At 37.9% G+C, this 18,882-nt stretch overlaps 1 protein-coding gene across 1 annotated transcript in view; it reads left to right on the top strand.

Annotated features, from left to right (window-relative positions):
- The first annotated feature begins 2,960 nt into the window (after positions 1-2,960).
- LOC143746723 (tyrosine-protein kinase Src42A) overlaps positions 2,961-18,882 on the top strand; it is a 30,019-nt gene continuing 14,097 nt past the window's right edge. Inside the window, exons 1-6 of the mRNA XM_077238740.1 lie at positions 2,961-3,549; positions 6,607-6,728; positions 6,915-7,081; positions 7,180-7,339; positions 9,382-9,537; positions 9,679-9,734. Of these exons, the coding sequence (XP_077094855.1) occupies positions 3,266-3,549; positions 6,607-6,728; positions 6,915-7,081; positions 7,180-7,339; positions 9,382-9,537; positions 9,679-9,734 (945 nt within the window). The 5' untranslated portion in view covers positions 2,961-3,265. The remainder of the gene's footprint in view (positions 3,550-6,606; positions 6,729-6,914; positions 7,082-7,179; positions 7,340-9,381; positions 9,538-9,678; positions 9,735-18,882) is intronic.

Raw genomic sequence — 18,882 nt, 5'->3', positions numbered from 1 at the left:
TAATACGAGTCAATATCTGTGCTCGGATTGAATAAAAATCCTCATTGGGTACCTGACTGTGTCTGCGTTCTGTGATAGATTAGTCACAGTGCCCCTCCCCTACACGTATACAGATTTGATTTATTGTGCTGCTGTGTCCCGCTCTGCTCACTCACACACAGAACACTGAGAAGAGAACAGCTCTCTCTCTCTCTGTCTCTCCCTCAGTCACTCAGGTTCGCGGGTCTTTTTTCCGTTAAAGTTTAGGGTTTCTTCAGCTTCAGATTTGTTTTTTACTTCGGTTTGTAGTGCACTTACTTATTAACCAGTAGAGTTCTGGTAAACGTGGGGTTTGTTCAGACGTGGTGCTTGGTAGAATGCGACTCGTGTTGCGTCTCTGCCTGTCAGAGATTTTTTTTTTTTTTTAACCGTCAGAAGTTTTTTTTACTTCATGCACTGAGTGTCTGACACTTTTTGCTGTATTTCATTAAAAAAATAAAGGAAGTAGTGGTATAAAACTATATTACAAATTAATTAGCTAGCTACACACACACACACTCTCTCTCTCTGCCGTTCATCTGAGTTTTTTTTTTTAAACCGTCTGCTGGCTCTAACCAGTTTTTTTTCACGCACTGAGTGACACTTTCTTGCTGTATTTTATAAATAAAATAAAGGTAGTTGTGTTATAAATAATATTACAAATTAAGCTGCTACACACACACACAAACACCCCCCCCCCCCCCCCTCATGATCAGTGATACAGAATAATGAGTAAATAGTTTTCTAATCAGCAATAAATAAAAATTTCTGAACAACCCATATCAATTGCATGCTTAAAATAACATATCGATTAAAGCCCCGCCCATTTCAAGACAACCTGACCCACTTCCGGGTTAAATCCCGCCCACTTCCGGATTAGGCTCCACCCGTCCGAGTACAGATACAGATAATTCATATGGTTAACAGATACAGGTACAGATACAGATAATGCTGTACTCGCTCATCCCTATATGCAACTGTCTACTACAGTATCGCATCAGGGAGTGCATTTGATTAAATTTGATTAATTTGTTGCTATAGGAGAAGAAGAATTTTGCAAAATCGTTAACTCATCTAAATCGACAACTTGTATGTTAGACCCTATACAGACTAAACTATTGAAAGAGATGCTTCCAGAGGTCATAGATCCTCTTCTCAATATCATTAATTCCTCTTTGTCTCTAGGATACGTACCAAAACCCTTTAAGCTGGCTATGATTAAACCGCTTGTTAAAAAAACGCAACTTGATGCTACGGAATTAGTCAATTACAGGCCGATAGCGAATTTGCCTTTTCTGTCAAAGATATTAGAAAAGGCAGTATCCTCAGAACTGTGTTCCTTTCTTGAAGAAAATGCTATCTGCGAGGATTTTCAGTCTGGATTTAGACCGTATCATAGTACTGAGACAGCTCTCATTAGAGTCACAAATGATTTGCTCTTATCATCCGATCGTGGTTGTATCTCTCTATTAGTGTTTCTTGATCTTAGTGCTGCATTTGACACCATTGACCACAACATTCTATTAAATAGACTAGAAAATTATGTTGGCATTAGTGGAATTGCACTAGCATGGTTTAAATCATACTTATCTGACCGTTATCAGTTTGTAGCAGTCAATGAAGAGATGTCTTATCGGTCAAAAGATCAGTATGGCGTACCACAAGGCTCAGTACTAGGACCGCTGCTTTTCACTCTGTACATGCTACCGTTAGAAGATATCATTAGGAAACATGGAATTCGTTTTCACTGTTATGCTGATGACACTCAGCTCTATATTTCCTCAAAACCTAACGAAACTTACCAATTCACAAAATTAACAGAATGCATAGCTGATATAAAAAATTGGATGACTAGTAATTTCCTTCTACTAAATTCTGAAAAAACAGAGATTCTAATTATTGGACAAAAAACTTCCACACACAATAACCTAGAATACTGTTTAATACTTGATGGCTGCTCTGTCAAGTCTTCGTCGTCAGTTAGGAACCTGGGTGTGCTCTTTGATACCAATCTCTCATTTGAAAGTCACTTGTCACTTGTAAATTCAATGTTAGGCTGCATAGTTTAGATCAGCCGGAACCGGGAACACTTCCCATAAATCCTGATGTACTTTGTACATCATAAGAAGGATGGCGTCTACGCTAATATTAGTCTCACTGTTTATCCCGAGTTTACCGCAGTCCGCAGGATCCAGGCCATATCCAGATCTGATGAAGGACCATCACATGGACACGACGACAACGCATCCCTGAAGTGCCAGCCTCATCAACACTGTGAAGGCCTCATGGACACCTCAACAAACTCATCTCCATTCCGGCGTGATGACTCCGACCCCTAACCAGATGAACTGGATAAATATTGTGAAAGTTCTGATCCAATCTGACTTCTGACTTCTGATTATGCCACCTAAATCATAATCATACACTGTTCGTTTGTTGGCCAAAGGAGGACTGGCCCCCTGACTGAGCCTGGGTTCTCCCAAGGTTTTTTCTCCATTCTGTCACCTGATGGAGTTTTGGTTCCGTTCCACTGTCGCCTTTTTTTTCGCCTTCATTCGCCATTGGCTTTTGGCTTGCTTAGTTGGGGACATTTAACATTTAATTTTGAATTTAACATTACTATTACAACTTTACTTTCCTGTTATCTCTGTACAGCTGCTTTGAAACAATTTGTATTGCAAAAGTGCTATATAAATAAAGGTGACTTGACTTGACTAGTACTCGAAGACGATTGGCTCTCTGGCGCGATCCCCATTCAGTCGACGTCGACTACGTCCTCTGTTCCCTCCTTCAGGAGGGACCTGGACGTTCACAGTGCATTAACTAATGTTAACAAGATTTTAATAAAGTATTAGTAAATGTTGAAATTAACATTAACAAAGATTAATAAATGCTGTATAAGTGCAGTTCATTATTAGTTCATGCTAACTAAAACTAATGTTACCTAATGAACATTATTGTAAAGTGTTACCGTGTAACTACAAAGTATCTACAACAACACCTTGAACACCTCACAAATGAAAAGCTATGCTGCGTGCTACAGCCTTTTGTTTTTGCTTAAGTAAACCCAACTGGATGACATCAGGGAAATTCTGATAATTTTTTCACCAGATACTTCCTTGACCTAACCATAACCAATAGGAACTTGCCTGGCTACAGTGAGTTGGTATTATAGTGAGCTAGTCATGCCATTGTACCAATCATTCTGCTCTTATGCACACGGCATGAGAAGATATGACTGGTGAACATGGGGAATTCTACCTGTAAACGCTGCTGCCGGTGTTGCGAAACGAAGAAAGAACAGCCGTCCATCAACCGTAACAAGGTCTTCAAGTCAATCCACAACTATCCCTCACGCACAATATGGGATCTAAATCTGAAGAAAGGAGATGTTCTGGAAGTCATATCAGAGACTGAGTACTGGTTGTTCGTGAGAAGACAAACAGCTAAGGGTGAGAAATCTAAAGTGCAGGAACATGGATATGTGCCTAAAGACTTCGTAAAGCCGCTGGATAGCGTAGAGGCCGAGTTGTAAGTCCTTGAGTTGTTCTTTTGATCATTTTGAGCTTGTGTGAATGAATAATATACAGAGTAATCTCATGCTTTGTGTTTTGAGTCTGTTTGAATGAAACTGGAATCCCATCTTTCCAGTTACACAAGTTTTGGGGAAACAGCTACAGTGCTTCAGTTTGTGTTTCTCTGTAGAAATGACTCAGGAGAATGATCACAGATATGAGTTTGGAAATTACTGATAGAACGCTAAGATGTATGCTATTATGATGAATCTCATGAAAACTGTCATGAGACAAGTATAAGAAATAATAAAATAAAGATCATGTAACATTATTCAAACACATTTCCTCCATATTTTAATTAATAATGTTGAAAAAATAAAAATTTCCCAACCTGTTCAGACACAATAATAAAAAATAAAAAAAATCAGCATAAATATTACAGTTTAGTATACTTAAAATGATACTTTGCAAATCAATAAATGTAATAGTAAATAAAAAAATAGTTGTGGTAATGTTCAGGTTCACAGTCAGATAGGAAGGAAGGAGACAGCTGTCTCTCCAGCTCTCAGATCATGCAGTTGAACACTCTTTCCGCTGTATCTCCAGCTCTCAGTTCAAGCAGTCAAACACTCTTTTTTTTGTTTGTTTATGCATGGTTATTGAAAAAACGAAAACTTAAAGTTTCTGAAATAAGGCCACAAAACACATACTAAATATGTGTCCAGAAGACTTTTGACTAATAGATGTTCTCGCCTAGAATTTTTGCTTCAAAATGATCTGAAAAGCATCCTGCCAAATTATTCACAAAAAACAATACATTGATTTAAATTTAGTAAAACACTTTTTGTTTGGAAAGGCAAAATGCGAAATGGCGTGACTCATGTATAATGGTCTGATTCTCACCTGAGAAGACAAAAGACCTGCTTAATGAGCCTGCATAATGAGCTTTTCAAAGGTGTGTCACTGAGCCACAAGAAAGAATACAAGGGCACAAGAAAATAAATATATATACTACAAAATTGGTTCACAGTTGGAAACATCTAGAAAAAAATAGTATTTTTCCACTTGTATTTTTGCTTGCAAATTGTATAATATCCAAGGTGAAAATTTCTAGTAATTGTGTAGTTAATTATCATACTCTATTTTCAGAAAGTTTTGGATATGTATGCTCTCCCCAAATTTGTCACTAATGGAACACAATACAAATAATTTGAAGAGAAGGCTTATATTGACCTTTTAAGATTTTGTTTACATCTACCTCATTATATATTATTTGCTATTTTATGGCGGCGGTGATGGCGCAGTGGGTAAGACACATGCCTTTGGTGTGAGAGACCCGGGTTCGAATCCACTGTGAGACACCAATGTGTCCCTGAGCAAGACACTTAACCCCTAATCGCTCCAGAGGCGTGCGACCTCTGACATACATAGCAATTGTAAGTCGCTTTGGATAAAAGCGTCAGCTAAATGAATAAATGTAAATGTAAGTGTATTAAAAAGGTTACAATTAAAGCAGAAAATTAAAATAACAATATTTCAAGTGTAATATTTCTTTGTACAAACTAAAGTATACATTTTATCATACATATTTCAAAGCTAAGGATTCATTAGTTTGAATAAAGCCTACATTGGAACAAACACTATAATAGCATCCTAGTTGATGACTTTTTTTTTGACAAAACAAACATAGCCTAGTATATTTAACATTTGAGCAGAAATTGGTGAACAAAAGCTTATTCAATGTGGCAGTAGTCTAGTTTACAGTAGAAAAGTTAATAATCTATCCAAAACTAGTCAGCGAAATGTTGTCTTTCATATTTCGTCTGTAACATAGGCATATCGTTTGTTGTTTTTATGATGGCATATATTAGGGCATATAAATATTAATTTGCAGTTTAATACGCTGCTAATACAAAGACATTTTAACGTTATTTCAACATATTTCAGTCGATTTTCACTCATCTCAGTGTAGCAATAAGGGTTTGGTAAAAACTGTTCAGTTCATTCATTCACACACAGACACGATTCATATTTAAACAGTCTTTTTGCGTTTAAATACACTATGATATCGCGCTTAGAACAATAATAAAAAAAACGTACTTCTCCGATGGATCCTGCTCCTCGAAATGAAAATAAACCAGCACATGTTCTGAGGTAAATGTCCCAGGATTATTCCTCACACAGCCTCGCAAGACGAAATAGTACATTAGTCTGATGATTACATTTGTTGTGTTATCGCGTTTATGAGGGGCGTTGACACGTTTGCATGTGTTGCTTCAGATCATTTGCGTCTGAATACCGTGCATTCTCCGTGGGCGTGTCAGATTAGCATAATAATGAGCTAAGAGAACGATAATGAGATCGGCTGACACCTCTCTCTTTTTTTATAGATTACATAAACAGAGAATATTTATTTTACTCTTGAATTAGATATTTTAAAAGTACAAACTTAAATGATTATAAAGATATATTGCTCATGCTTGGGTAAATAGTATTCGCTGAGCTTTGTTTAAGTTTAGAGACGTGCACCAGAAAAAAAGTTAACGGAGACAGAGAGGCAGAAAGCACACCCTGTTTTTGTCTTTATTTTACAAAAGCACACGGTTTTGATGTTAATGTGAGTGTACACAAAATAAGAAGACCCTCTATAGTTTATAATCATGTATTGATTTTATTTATATGACCAAAAATGACGGAGTATTTTAAGTCTATGTTGCTACTATGTGGGAAAAAAAACAGCAAAACGCGCCGGCGTTCCTCGACCCCAGACCCCTTACTTGCCGCTCGCCTCCCAGCTCTCTCTCCCGTTGCAGCGGTCGCTAGACCACGCCCAGCTCGACGCAATAATACATTAATTTTTCTGTTTTATTTATCTATAATTGTATATGCCTATATATAAATAAAATTGCATAATGTATATCAGTATGTGAAAGAGTTTTTTTTTTTAGATTCATCCATTATATTGTTTACTTTATTGTTCAGTTAATCTGTGGTAGTACAAAATTGTTACACTACATTCATTGGACACAAATAAAAATGAATGTCATAAAAACTAGTATCAATTGATTTTCAGATGGTATTTTGAGAATGTTAAAATGTGTATAGAGGCCAGGAGATGTCTGCTGAGACCCCAGAATCATGAGGGTGCATTTCTCATCTGGAAGTGTTATGAGAATAACAATTACTACTTATCAGGTACATGTGATTCACACACACATCATGTCTCAAGCCTCTACTGCTTTTCATTTAACTGTATTTTTTGGACTCTAAATACATTGAAAAGAGATCAATTAAATCTTAACCCTTAATCTTAAATCTTAAGCCTTAATCTTAACTTTCAGAGCAGCTGAATGACATTTTCTGTAATGATTTATTTTAAAGTGAGGAATGGACCTCATGTACGACATTACCGGATCAAGCAGAGGGAAAACGAAAAGCAGTTTTTCCTTGTTCATCATACAAATTTCCAGACCTTGCGTGAGCTGGTAGAGTTTTACTCTAAAAATGAAGGTGGACTCTGCACAAAGCTTCATGAACCCTGTGTGAAGGTCAGTAAAGAGTTTGAACTTACAGATTATTGAAAGCAGGGTAGCATCCTATAAATAAAATTTTCAGCTCACTTCCAATCTGTTCATTACTCTTCTAGCTGGACCAGCCAGTTCCTCTTACTTTGTCATTTGACTCCAAATGGGAGGTAGAGAGAAGTTCACTAAACAGAATAAAGAAGCTCGGCAGTGGGGAGTTTGCCGATGTGTGGCAGGGGCTCTGGAACAAGACAACAGATGTGGCCATCAAAGAGTTCAAAGGTAATCAATAAATCAGTTAATTCAGTGGTTCTCAACAGGTTTTACTTCACGTCCCATATTTTACTTTGGATATTGAGTGGCAACGCAGCAGTGTTAATCACACAAAAGCAAACAAAATGCACAAGTTGGTTAGACATAAACACTTTTTTTACCCTTAACATTTATCTGTAAATGGTAAATCAATAATCTTCTTGATGGGATAGTTCATCCAAAAATTGAAATTATGTCATTACTTATCCTCAAGTTGTTTCAAATCTGTTTGAGTTTCTTTCTGTTCAACACAAAAGAAGATATTTCAAAGAATGTTGCTGACCAGACAGTTGATGGCACCCATTGACTTCCATAGTAAGTATACTATATGCCCAGTACTGTCATGAAACTCTATATGGCGCCGTCTGATGGGTTCTTAATGCAAGCTGATGATATTTACAGCGTCAACTACTTGCCACAAGATGATTGGTTCATGTCGCATCTGCAGCCAATGAGCTTGTTGCTCAACATTTAAATGGCTGGTTATCATTCACGATAGCAGTTTGCAGCGCACTTTCAGAGTTCGTGTAAAACCCTCCACCTTCCTCAGCTCCACCTGTAAAGATCTGCTTGGGGTAATTGATATATGCTATTTGTGCAGCAGTGTATCAGATATGTATCGGCAGTCACAAGTTGCTGTACTTGTTTGGCAGCAACAGCAGCCATAATCTACAACAACAGTAATAATCTACAACAACAGCAATAATCTACAACAACAGCAGCCAGAACCAAATGCATTAACATATCTATTACCATGCTAAAAATCTTCAGAGAGTTGTCATGATAGAACTTTTTTTTTTCAACAGAAGAAAGAAACACCTACAGGTGTGACCATCTGCCTAATATGCTGTTGGTCCAAATCAGTGCCGACCCACCATGGCATGGACTATACAAGAGCCCTGAATGTGTCCTGTAGTATCTAGCACCAAGCTGTAAACAGCAGATCCTTCGAGTTCTGTAGGTTATGAGGTGGAGCCGCCGTGGATTGAAGTTGTTGGTCCAGCACATCCCACATAGGCTTGATTGGATTGAGATCTGGGGAATTTTTAGACCAGGGAAACACCTTGGGTTCTTCATCATCTTCCTCAAACTATTCCTGAACAATGTGTGCATTGTGGCAGGTGTATGATCCTGCTGAAAGAGGCCACTATTGTCATGAAGGGGTGTACCTGGTCTGCAACAATGTTTAGGTAGGTGGCACCTGTCAAAGTGAAATCCATATGAATGGCCGGACCCAGGATTTCCCAGAAGAACATTGCCCAGAGCATCACACTCCCTCCACCGGCGTGTCGTCATCACTTCCCCAGGTAAACGGTGCAGACGTACAAGGCTGTCCACATGATGTAAAAGAAAGCAGGACTCATCGGCCCAGGCCACCTTCTTCCACCTCACCAAGTTACAGTTCCAATGCTCGCGTGCCCATTGTAGGCTCTTTTGACGGTGGACAGGGGTCATCATAGGCACTCTGATAGGTCTGCATCTACACAGAAGAATGTTGCACTGTGTTGTGGCATTCCTCCCGTAACCATAATTTAAATTTTGTGCGACTTGTGCCACAGTAGACATTCTGTTGGCTCGAACCGGACGGGATAGCCTTCCTTGCCCTTGTGCATCGATGAGCTCTGGGCGCCCAACACACCTGTAACTGGTTTATGGTTTGTCCCTCCTTGGATAACTGGTGGTAAATTCTCACCACTGCTGACTGGGAGCAACACACAAGCCTTGCTGTTTCAGAGATACTCTGACCCATTCACCTTGCAATAACAATTTGGCCCTTGTCAAAGTCACTCAGATCTTTATTCCTGGCCAGTTTTCCTGCATCAACAAATTGATTACGAGAACTGATTGTTTGCTTACCATTTACTCTACCCAGACCTTAACATGTGGCCTTGTTAGGAGATGATTAATTATATTTTCTTCATCTGTGACTGGTCATAATGCTTTGGTTCATAAATCATTTTTCTTGGTTTGTTTTATGATGCAACTTTTTGTCTATACCATTTTACTTGCAGTTGTCAATTATCCATATATCAAAACAGAGATTGACATCATGAAAGAGCTGCATCATGAGCGTTTGCTGAGGCTCTATGCTGTGTGTACCACTAGTGAACCCGTCTGTATAGTGACAGAGCTCATGAAAAATGGCTCTTTAAAGACATTTCTCATCAGTAAGTGAACTAATATTAACTTGTATGCCGATAATAAACACCACAGATAAATTTAACTTAATCTTGATCTTAATTGACACATTGCTTTTACAGAAAAAATATATAATTTAGATACTCACAAAAGCTTATATCTTTCCCCAGGCCACAAAGAGAAACAAGATCTAGAGTTTTCGCTCATGATGGATTTTGCTGTCCAGGTAACTTGATATCTTTGAGAGTAATTGAGATCTTGGGATTTTTTAAACCAGGGCAAATATCAAGAATCATATGACCAGTTTTTAAAATTCTGTCATTAATTACTCACCCTCATAGTTCCAAACCCATTAGTCTTTCATTTATCTTCAGAACACAAATGTAAACCTGAGAGCTTTCTGTCCCTCCATTGACAGCTACACAAATACCACTTCATTCTTGTTACGCAGCACGTTTGAGCTTCAGTAAGAACCAATTAGGTTCATTTTCGTGTTACGCAGCACGTTTGAGCTTCTGCAAGAACCAATGAGGTTCATTCTCGTGTTACGCAGCACGTTTGAGGTTCAGTAAGAACCAATGAGGTTCCTTTTCGTGTTACGCAGCACGTTTGAGCTTCTGCAAGAACCAATGAGGTTCATTCTCGTGTTACGCAGCACGTTTGAGCTTCCTTTAAAAAGGTTTGTTCTCGTGCGTCAAGAAGATTCTGTTAAACTTCTGTTTTTGTCCGCTAAACAATGCTTAAATGTAAATAAAAGCCTAAATTCAATCTGTTCATCATATAAAATGATCATGTCTCTTCAGGAAATGTGGGCTAAACTGTTCAATTCAAATGGATTCGTTTTATGATTTCCTGATGAACTTTTTGAAGCATCAAAGTTGTTGTTTTAGCTGTCAATAGAGAGTACAAAACTGGCTTAGATTTTAAATCAAGGTTATTATAGTTTTGCATTTTTCATTAGTTTTTATTTTTATTTCGTTTTCACTTTTTGTTTTCAAATTCAGTTTAGTTTTAATTAGTTTTTAAAGTGGGTTTGCTAGTTTAGTTTATTTTTTATTTTTTGAAAATGCTTAGTTTTAGTTTAGTTTTTATCAGTTTTAGTCTTTTTTTGTAATTTTGGTTATTTGTCAGGGGCAAGATTCAAGAAGGTCCGAAAAAAGTATTGTGTAATAATAACTCAACAAAAACATCATACAATTTTAGAAATATGTATTCAACAATAACACCAGTAGCTACATAAAATGTACATATGTGACCCTGGTTGACAAAACCAGTCATATGGGTCATTTTTTTGAAATTGCGATTTATACATCACATGAAATCTGAATAAATAAGCTTTCGATTGATGTATGGTTTGTTAGGATAGGACAATATTTGGCTGAGATGCAACTATTTGAAAATCTGGAATCTGAGGGTGCAAAAAATCGAAACATTGAGAAAATCACCTTTAAAGTTGTCCATTTATGTTCGCGATTGTGCTGCATTCACTCACAAAAATAAATGTTACGGTAGGAAATTTACAAAATATCTTCATGGAACATGATCTTTACTTAATATCCTAATGATTTTTGGCATAGAAGAAAAATTGATAATTTTGACCCATACAATGTATTGTTGGCTATTGCCACAAATATACACGTGCTACTTAAGACTGGTTTTGTGATCCAGGGTCACATATGAGCACAAATATGTTAATAGTCTACACAACACTCCGCAGTAAGTTCAAAATGTGTAAGTGACGTGTGCCAGGAAAAAACCTAAATAGCCAACTGACTAAATAAGACACACATGATTGGCATGTATCAACACATTTATGAGCCACACAAGACATTGCTAGGAGCTCAATCTCTTTACCTCTACAAAATCCACACGCCGTACCAAAAATCTACGTTACACATCTTCTATACAAAATGCACAACCTATACAAATGACCTGAGACCCGCAGAGACAGCTGCTGTCAAACTAGCTAAAATGGAGTGACGCAAGTAGCTTTGCAACAGAGCGGTCATTTGAAGTCGAGAACTTTTTCACTGCGGTCAAGCCAGCCGCGGTTTGAAAATACACGGTCAAGCCAGCCGCCAAAAAAAAGGTGTGTGTGCCTATTACTATGAATACAGTAATTTCAGTAACAGACGCTAGAGGGAACGTGCTCTCTCAACTATGGTGCTTGCTCGCTCTCTCTCTCTCTCTCTCTCTCTCTCTCTCTCTCTCTCTCTCTCTCTCTCTCTCTCTCTCTCTCTCTCTCTCTCTCTCTCTCTCTCTCCCTTTTTCTTTCTTTCTATGTCTTCCTTTTTTTTCTTTCTTTCTATATCTTTTTCTCTATTTTTTCTCTTTCTTCATTTTTTCTTTCTTTCTACCTTTTCTCTATTTCTTCTTTCTTTCTCTCTTTCTTCCTTTTTTCTTTCTTTCTATCTTTTTCTCTCTTTCTTTCTATCTTTTTCTCTCTTTCTTTCTTTCTTTCTTTCTTTCTTTCTTTCTCTTTCTTCCTTTTTTCTTTCTTTCTATCTTTTTCTCTCTCTCTCTCTTTCTTTCTCTCTTTCTTCCTTTTTTCTTTCTTTCAATCTTTTTTTCTCTTTCTCTCTTTCTTTCCTTCTATCTTTTTCTCTCTTTCTTTCTTTCTTTCTATCTTTTACTCTCTTTCTTTCTTTCTTTCTTTCTTTCTCTCTCTCTTTCTTCCTCTTTTCTTTCTATCTTTTTCTTTCTTTATCCCTTTCTTTCTTTCTTTCTCTTTCTTCATTTTCTCTCTTTCTTTCTTTCTTTCTTTCTTTCTTTCTTTCTTTCTCTCTTTCTTCCTTTTTTCTTTCTATCTTTTTCTTTCTTTCTTTCTTTCTTTCTTTATTCTTTCTTCTTTTTCTTTCTTTCTTTCTTTCTTTCTTTCTTTCTTTCTTTCTTTCGTGTTAGTTGCACATATTTGTGAGAGACAATGTAACAAGATGCTTTCTTTTTTCTCTCTTTTTTATAGTTCACATCTCAAGAAACAGTTTTATGTAAATGTTTACAGCACAAGAAGACAAAATAAAGTATTCACTCTTTCTAAATACATTCACTGCATATGGTTTACTGTTCTCTTGTATTCAGTGTGCAATACAGTATACAAACCCCATGCGAAACACAATGGACATTTTCGACTTAAGAGGCCCTTAAAAACTAACAAGTATAAAAAAATAACGGTCAGGTTTAATACAGGACGTCCCATACAGTACACACACCTCATATCAAACCATTTTACTGTAGCATTTTGGAGATATGTCACTTTAATTGACTTCAGAGGTGTATAAAGACCTCATTTCTAATAAATAGAAAAAAATAACAGTCAGTTTCTATTCGGGACGTCCCATACAGTACACACACCTCATATCAAACCATTTTACTGTAGCATTTTGGAGATGTCACTTTAATTGAATTCAGGGGTGTATAAATGCCTCATTTCTAATAAGTAGAAAAAAATAACAGTCAGGTTTAATACAGGACGTCCCAAACAGTTTACACATCTCATATCAAACCATTTTACTGTAGCATTTTGGAGATATGTCACTTTAATTGAATTCAGAGGTGTATAAATACCACATTTCTAATAATTAGAAAAAAATAATGTCAGGTTTAATACAGGATGTCCCATACAGTTTAAACACCTCATATCAAACCATTTTACTGTAGCATTTTGGAGATATGTCACTTTAATTGACTTCAGAGGTGTATAATACCACATTTCTAATAAGTAGAAAAAAATAACGGTCAGGTTTAATACAGGACGTCCCATACAGTACACACACCTCATATCAAACCATTTTACTGTAGCATTTTGGAGATATGTCACTTTAATTGACTTCAGAGGTGTATAAATACCACATTTGTAATAAGTAGAAAAAATAACGGTCAGGTTTAATACAGGACGTCCCATACAGTACACACACCTCATATCAAACCATTTTACTGTAGCACTTTGGAGATATGTCACTTTAATTGACTTCAGAGGTGTATAAAGACCTCATTTCTAATAAGTAGAAAAAATAACGGTCAGGTTTAATACGGGACGTCCCATACAGTTTACACACCTCATATCAAACCATTTTACTGTAGCATTTTGGAGATATGTCACTTTAATTGACTTCACAGGTGTATAAATACCACATTTCTAATAAGTAGAAAAAAATAACGGTCAGTTTCTATACGGGACGTCCCATACAGTACACACACCTCATATCAAACCATTTTACTGTAGCATTTTGGAGATGTCACTTTAATTGAATTCAGAGGTCTATAAATGCCACATTTCTAATAAGTAGAAAAAATAACAGTCAGGTTTAATACAGGACGTCCAATACCGTACACACACCTCATATCAAACCATTTTACTGTTGCATTTTGGAGATATATCACTTTAATTGAATTCAGTGGTGTATAAATGCCACATTTCTAATAAGTAGAAAAAAATAACGGTCTGGTTTAATACAGGACGTCCCAAACAGTTTACACATCTCATATCAAACCAGTTTACTGTAGCATTTTGGAGATGTCACTTTAATTGACTTCAGAGGTGTATAAATACCACATTTCTAATAAGTAGAAAAAAATAACAGTCAGGTTTAATACAGGACGTCCCATACAGTTTAAATACCTCATATCAAACCAGTTTACTGTAGCATTTTGGAGATGTCACTTTAATTGACTTCAGAGGTGTATAAATACCACATTTCTAATAAGTAGAAAAAATTACGGTCAGGTTTAATACAGGACGTCCCATACAGTACACACACCTCATATCAAACCATTTTACTGTAGCATTTTGGAGATATGTCACTTTAATTGACTTCAGAGGTGTATAAATACCACATTTGTAACAAGTAGAAAAAAATTACGGTCAGGTTTAATACAGGACGTCCCATACAGTACACACACCACATATCAAACCATTTTACTGTAGCTTTTTGGAGATATGTCACTTTAATTGACTTCAGAGGTGTATAAAGACCACATTTCTAATAAGTAGAAAAAAATAACGGTCAGGTTTAATACAGGACGTCCCATACAGTACACACACCTCATATCAAACCATTTTACAGCAGCGTTTTGGAGATATAGGCCATTATTCTACTTTAAACACCTATAAAAACCTCATTTCTAATCAGTAGAAAAAAAGAATGGTCAGTTTCAATACGGGACGTCCCATACAGTACACACACCTCATATCTAACCATTTTACTGTAGCATTTTGGAGATATATGTCATTATTCTACTTTAAACACCTATAAAAACCTAATTTCTAATAAGTAGAAAAAAAAAGGTCAGTTTATATACAGGACGTCCCATACAGTGTGCACACCTCATATCTAACATTTTACTGCAGCATTTTGGAGATACATCACATTAATTGACTTCAGGGGTGACTTCAGGGGACCTTGTTTCAAAGTAGAAATTCAGAATTTGTGGAGTGGGTGCTGGAGTCTTGTGGATCGCCACTCACAGTCGGAATGAAGACAACAACGCCAGTCCAACTCACAACCCAGTTCCCAGCCAAGACCACCCAGACTGTGAGGATCAACTGCATGAGCCCACAGCAAGCAGCGAGAGTGAATCAGCTGGTCCCGCCCAACCTCCCTCTCCCCATCTGTCTGTCTCTGCAGTCCCAAGACACTCCTGCCACCCAGTCATGTCTTCCTCCCATCAGTCCCGCAGTGCAACTCAGCCTCCTCTCAGTGGCACGGCTACATCTTGTGCCTGCTGGGAGCCATCTCCTCCTGCGAGTGTGGAGACTGTGGCTCCGCCTCCAGCCTCTGAGTGCTCCGCCTCCGCTCCACCTCTACCTATCGCTCTGGCACCTGTGCTCTTACCACCCTCGACTCCAGCGTGGACCATCGGCCATTCGGCCTTGCCGGGCTCCCAGGGTATGTCAGCTCCACTTGGGTTAGACATTGACCACCTTCGCCATGGACTTGCGGCCCATTTGCTCCCCTGCGGCCCTCCACTTCTTCGGCTTTCGCTAGCTCCACCCCGTCCACCTCCACCTATGGTCGCTACCAGCTCAGCCACTAACCCCAGGATCCCTGCTTCAACCTCAGGGGTTCGACGCTGCGGCCCAGTCGCGGTCGCCTAAGTCTTTGTGTCTCACTGCCTCATCGCTTCTCTGGCTACGCGGTGTGCTCCACCTTCATCACCGTCGTCACCTCCGTTAGTCCCCATGGTGGTGTCGGGTCTATTTACTCCATGGCTTCTCCCTCCTGCGCCACCGCTGTGGGAGGCAGTCCTGGCTGTGGCCTGGGTCTCCGTCTGTTCTTCCCTGTTCAAGGCCATCCCCTGGCTGTCACCACCCCCTCTGCAACACCCTGGACGGTTTTGTATGGCTCTCTCCGGCTTCCTTGTCCTCCAGCTAAGCCGCCTCTATCCATCTACTGGTGCGAGGTCGCGCCTTCCAGGAGGTAGCGCCTTTGCCTTCATCATCGTGTTCATCTGCGTTCACAACACAATCTGTGACATGCATATAGTATGGGACGTTGAAGTAGTAAAATATAACATATCTTTAAAATGCTGCAGTAAAATGGTCTGATATGAGGTGTGCATACTGCATGGGACGTCCCCTATAAAAACTGACCATTCGTTTTTTTCTACTTATTGAAAATTAGGTCTTTATAGGCCTCTGAAGTAGAACAAAATGACATATATCTCCTAAACGCTGCAGTAAAATGGTTTGATAAGAGTTGTACACACTAGGGATGCTCCGATCGATCGGCCAGAGATCGGTATCGGCCGATAATAACATTTTATGACTCGATCGGTACTCACTAAACTTGGCCGATCTCACAAACCGATCACAATCTGATTACGTCAAAACGTGAGAAGGTACATGATGCGTGTCATGTCATGCGTGACATGCAGTCATGTCATCACCGGTGTGGAATTACTTTGATGTGTCGAGAAACAATGAAAAAATGACCTATTTGCCATGTATGTTTCAAAGGAATCTCATGTGGAGGAGAATTGTCCTCCAGAGAGATCGCCTTTCTGAAGAGTTGCTTCGCTCGCTCAGTCCACACAGCGCCGCTCGCTCAGAACGCCCGCACTGACGTGCTGGTTAGGAAATATGTGAAATAAATTGGGCTGCCCGTGCACGACTAAATTTTTTTTTCTAGTTGACTAAGAGTAGTTCATTTAAGCCATTAGTCTAATCACATATTTATATTAATTTAATTACTTAAATATATATGGGAGAAAATACTAAACCATAATGAGCGTTATCGTAATATTGCATATTCCGCATATCAAGCACATGCATAAAGCTTCCACAAAGAACAGGCAAAAGTAATGTTTATGCAGCCTGATACATTTTAGCTGTTTATTAATAAACTAGCGTTTTCTTGCTGCAAAGATAAAGTTGAGATGAGCAGCTCGAGCATCTTTTCGTCAACGTGCAAACTATCGCAATCAAAGTGAAAGTAAGTCGCAGACGCTTAACACACAATCATCTTCATTAAAAGTAAAGAAACAAAATGATCTTACCAGTGCTGTCTCTCTTATTGCGGTCTTTGATTTTGAAATGAGCTGATAATCAATAAAATGTAGCTCATTACTGTTGCTTTCGGTGACGTGAACTCCGTTAAATCTGCATATAGCGCGTTGTTTGAAGATCGGATTTATATCCGTTTTGCGAAAACATCTTTATGTGACCAGGTGTAAATGGAATGGTTTTGATAAATCAGATCAGTAAAAACGCATGAAGTGACCAGGTTTAAATGGCCCCATTATGAGCTGTCAGCATCTGTATAATTTTCTGTTAATTAATTGCAAATTGTGTTAAATCTCTTGTGTTTTTTTGAATGACGTCATCGACTAGTCGACGTCGACTCGACTTTGATGTCATAACAGTCGACTTCAAAAAATCTGAATTCGTTCAACACCTAGTCTGAACCACTCCAAATGTCTCCTGATATATTGGGCATCTTATGATCCTATCTTACCCATCTCATGCGGTTCCTTTTTCATATAATCAACATAGATGAAATTTAAAAAAGAACATTATATTATATAAAACAAATATGAAATGTATATTTACGTTTTTAAGTTATATTTAAACGTCAGACCACTCCGCTTTTCTCGTGTGTGGCCTATACATGCATGTGTGCGTGCATATGGGGGAGGGGTACGGTTTTCCAATAATAACCGAATAATACCCAGCGATCTTCGCATATCATTTTTGCTTGAAATGCCCATCCCTTCTAATGAGTAGCATCAAACTACTCCAATTTGTTCTTTAAGGAGTTTAATTATTTATTTATTTAATTTTTGTCCTGCTCAGTCTTGTATTGGACAAGGTTTAAGTTACATCAGACTTCTCTATTTTAGGTGATTAAATTTTTATGTTGGCCTCCAAAGTTTACTATTAGACTATGTTTAATTAAACCTTGTGGGCTGCATCAGACTGCTCCATTTTGTTTGTATTTATCTTTGTCTTATATTAAGTAGCCTATATTAAGCATCGGTATCGGGATCGGTATCGGCCGATCACCATGACAAGAAATCGGCTATCGGTATCGGCTGCAAAAATCCTGATTGGAGCATCCCTAGTACACACTCTATGGGATGTCCCTAAAATACTGACCGTTAGTTTTTTCTACTAATTAGAAATGACGTCTCTATAGGTATATAAATAGGAATAATGTGACATATCTCCAAAAAGCTACAGTAAAATGGTTTGATATGAGGTGTGTGTACTGCATGGGACGTCCCCTATATAAACTGGCCGTTAATTTTTTCTACTTATTATAAATTAGATCTTTATAGGCCTCTGAAGTAGAAAAAAATGACATATCTCGAAAATGCTGCAGTAAAATGGATTAATATGAGGTGTGTAAACTGTATGGGACGTCCCGTATTAAACCTGACCGTTATTTTTTTCTACTTATTAGAAATTAGTTTTTTATAGGTGTATAAATATGAATAAAGTGACATATATCTCAAAAATGCTACAGTAAAATGGTTAGATATGTGCTGTGTGTACCGTATGGGACGTCCGCTATAGAAACTGACCATTGTTTTTTCTACTTATTAGAAATGAGGTTTTTATAGGCCTCTGAAGTCAATTAAAGTGTCATATCTCCAAAATGCTACAGTAAAATGGTTTGATATGAGGTGTGTAAACTGTATGGGACGGCCTGTATTAAACCTGACTGTTATTTTTTTCTACTTATTAGAAATGAGTTATTTATACTCCTCTGAAGTCAATTAAAGTGGCATATCTCAAAAATGCTACAGTAAAATGGATTAATATGAGGTGTGTAAACTGTATGGGACGTCCCGTATTAAACCTGACCGTTATTTTTTTCTACTTATTAGAAATTAGTTTTTTATAGGTGTATAAATATGAATAAAGTGACATATCT

This window comes from Siphateles boraxobius, unplaced genomic scaffold, assembly GCF_051911475.1.
Source record: "Siphateles boraxobius isolate OS27281-9 unplaced genomic scaffold, OSU_SipBor_1 22, whole genome shotgun sequence".
NCBI lineage: Eukaryota > Metazoa > Chordata > Actinopteri > Cypriniformes > Leuciscidae > Siphateles > Siphateles boraxobius.
Note: the sequence above shows the minus strand (reverse complement) of the source record. Positions and strands in the feature narration are given on the sequence as shown.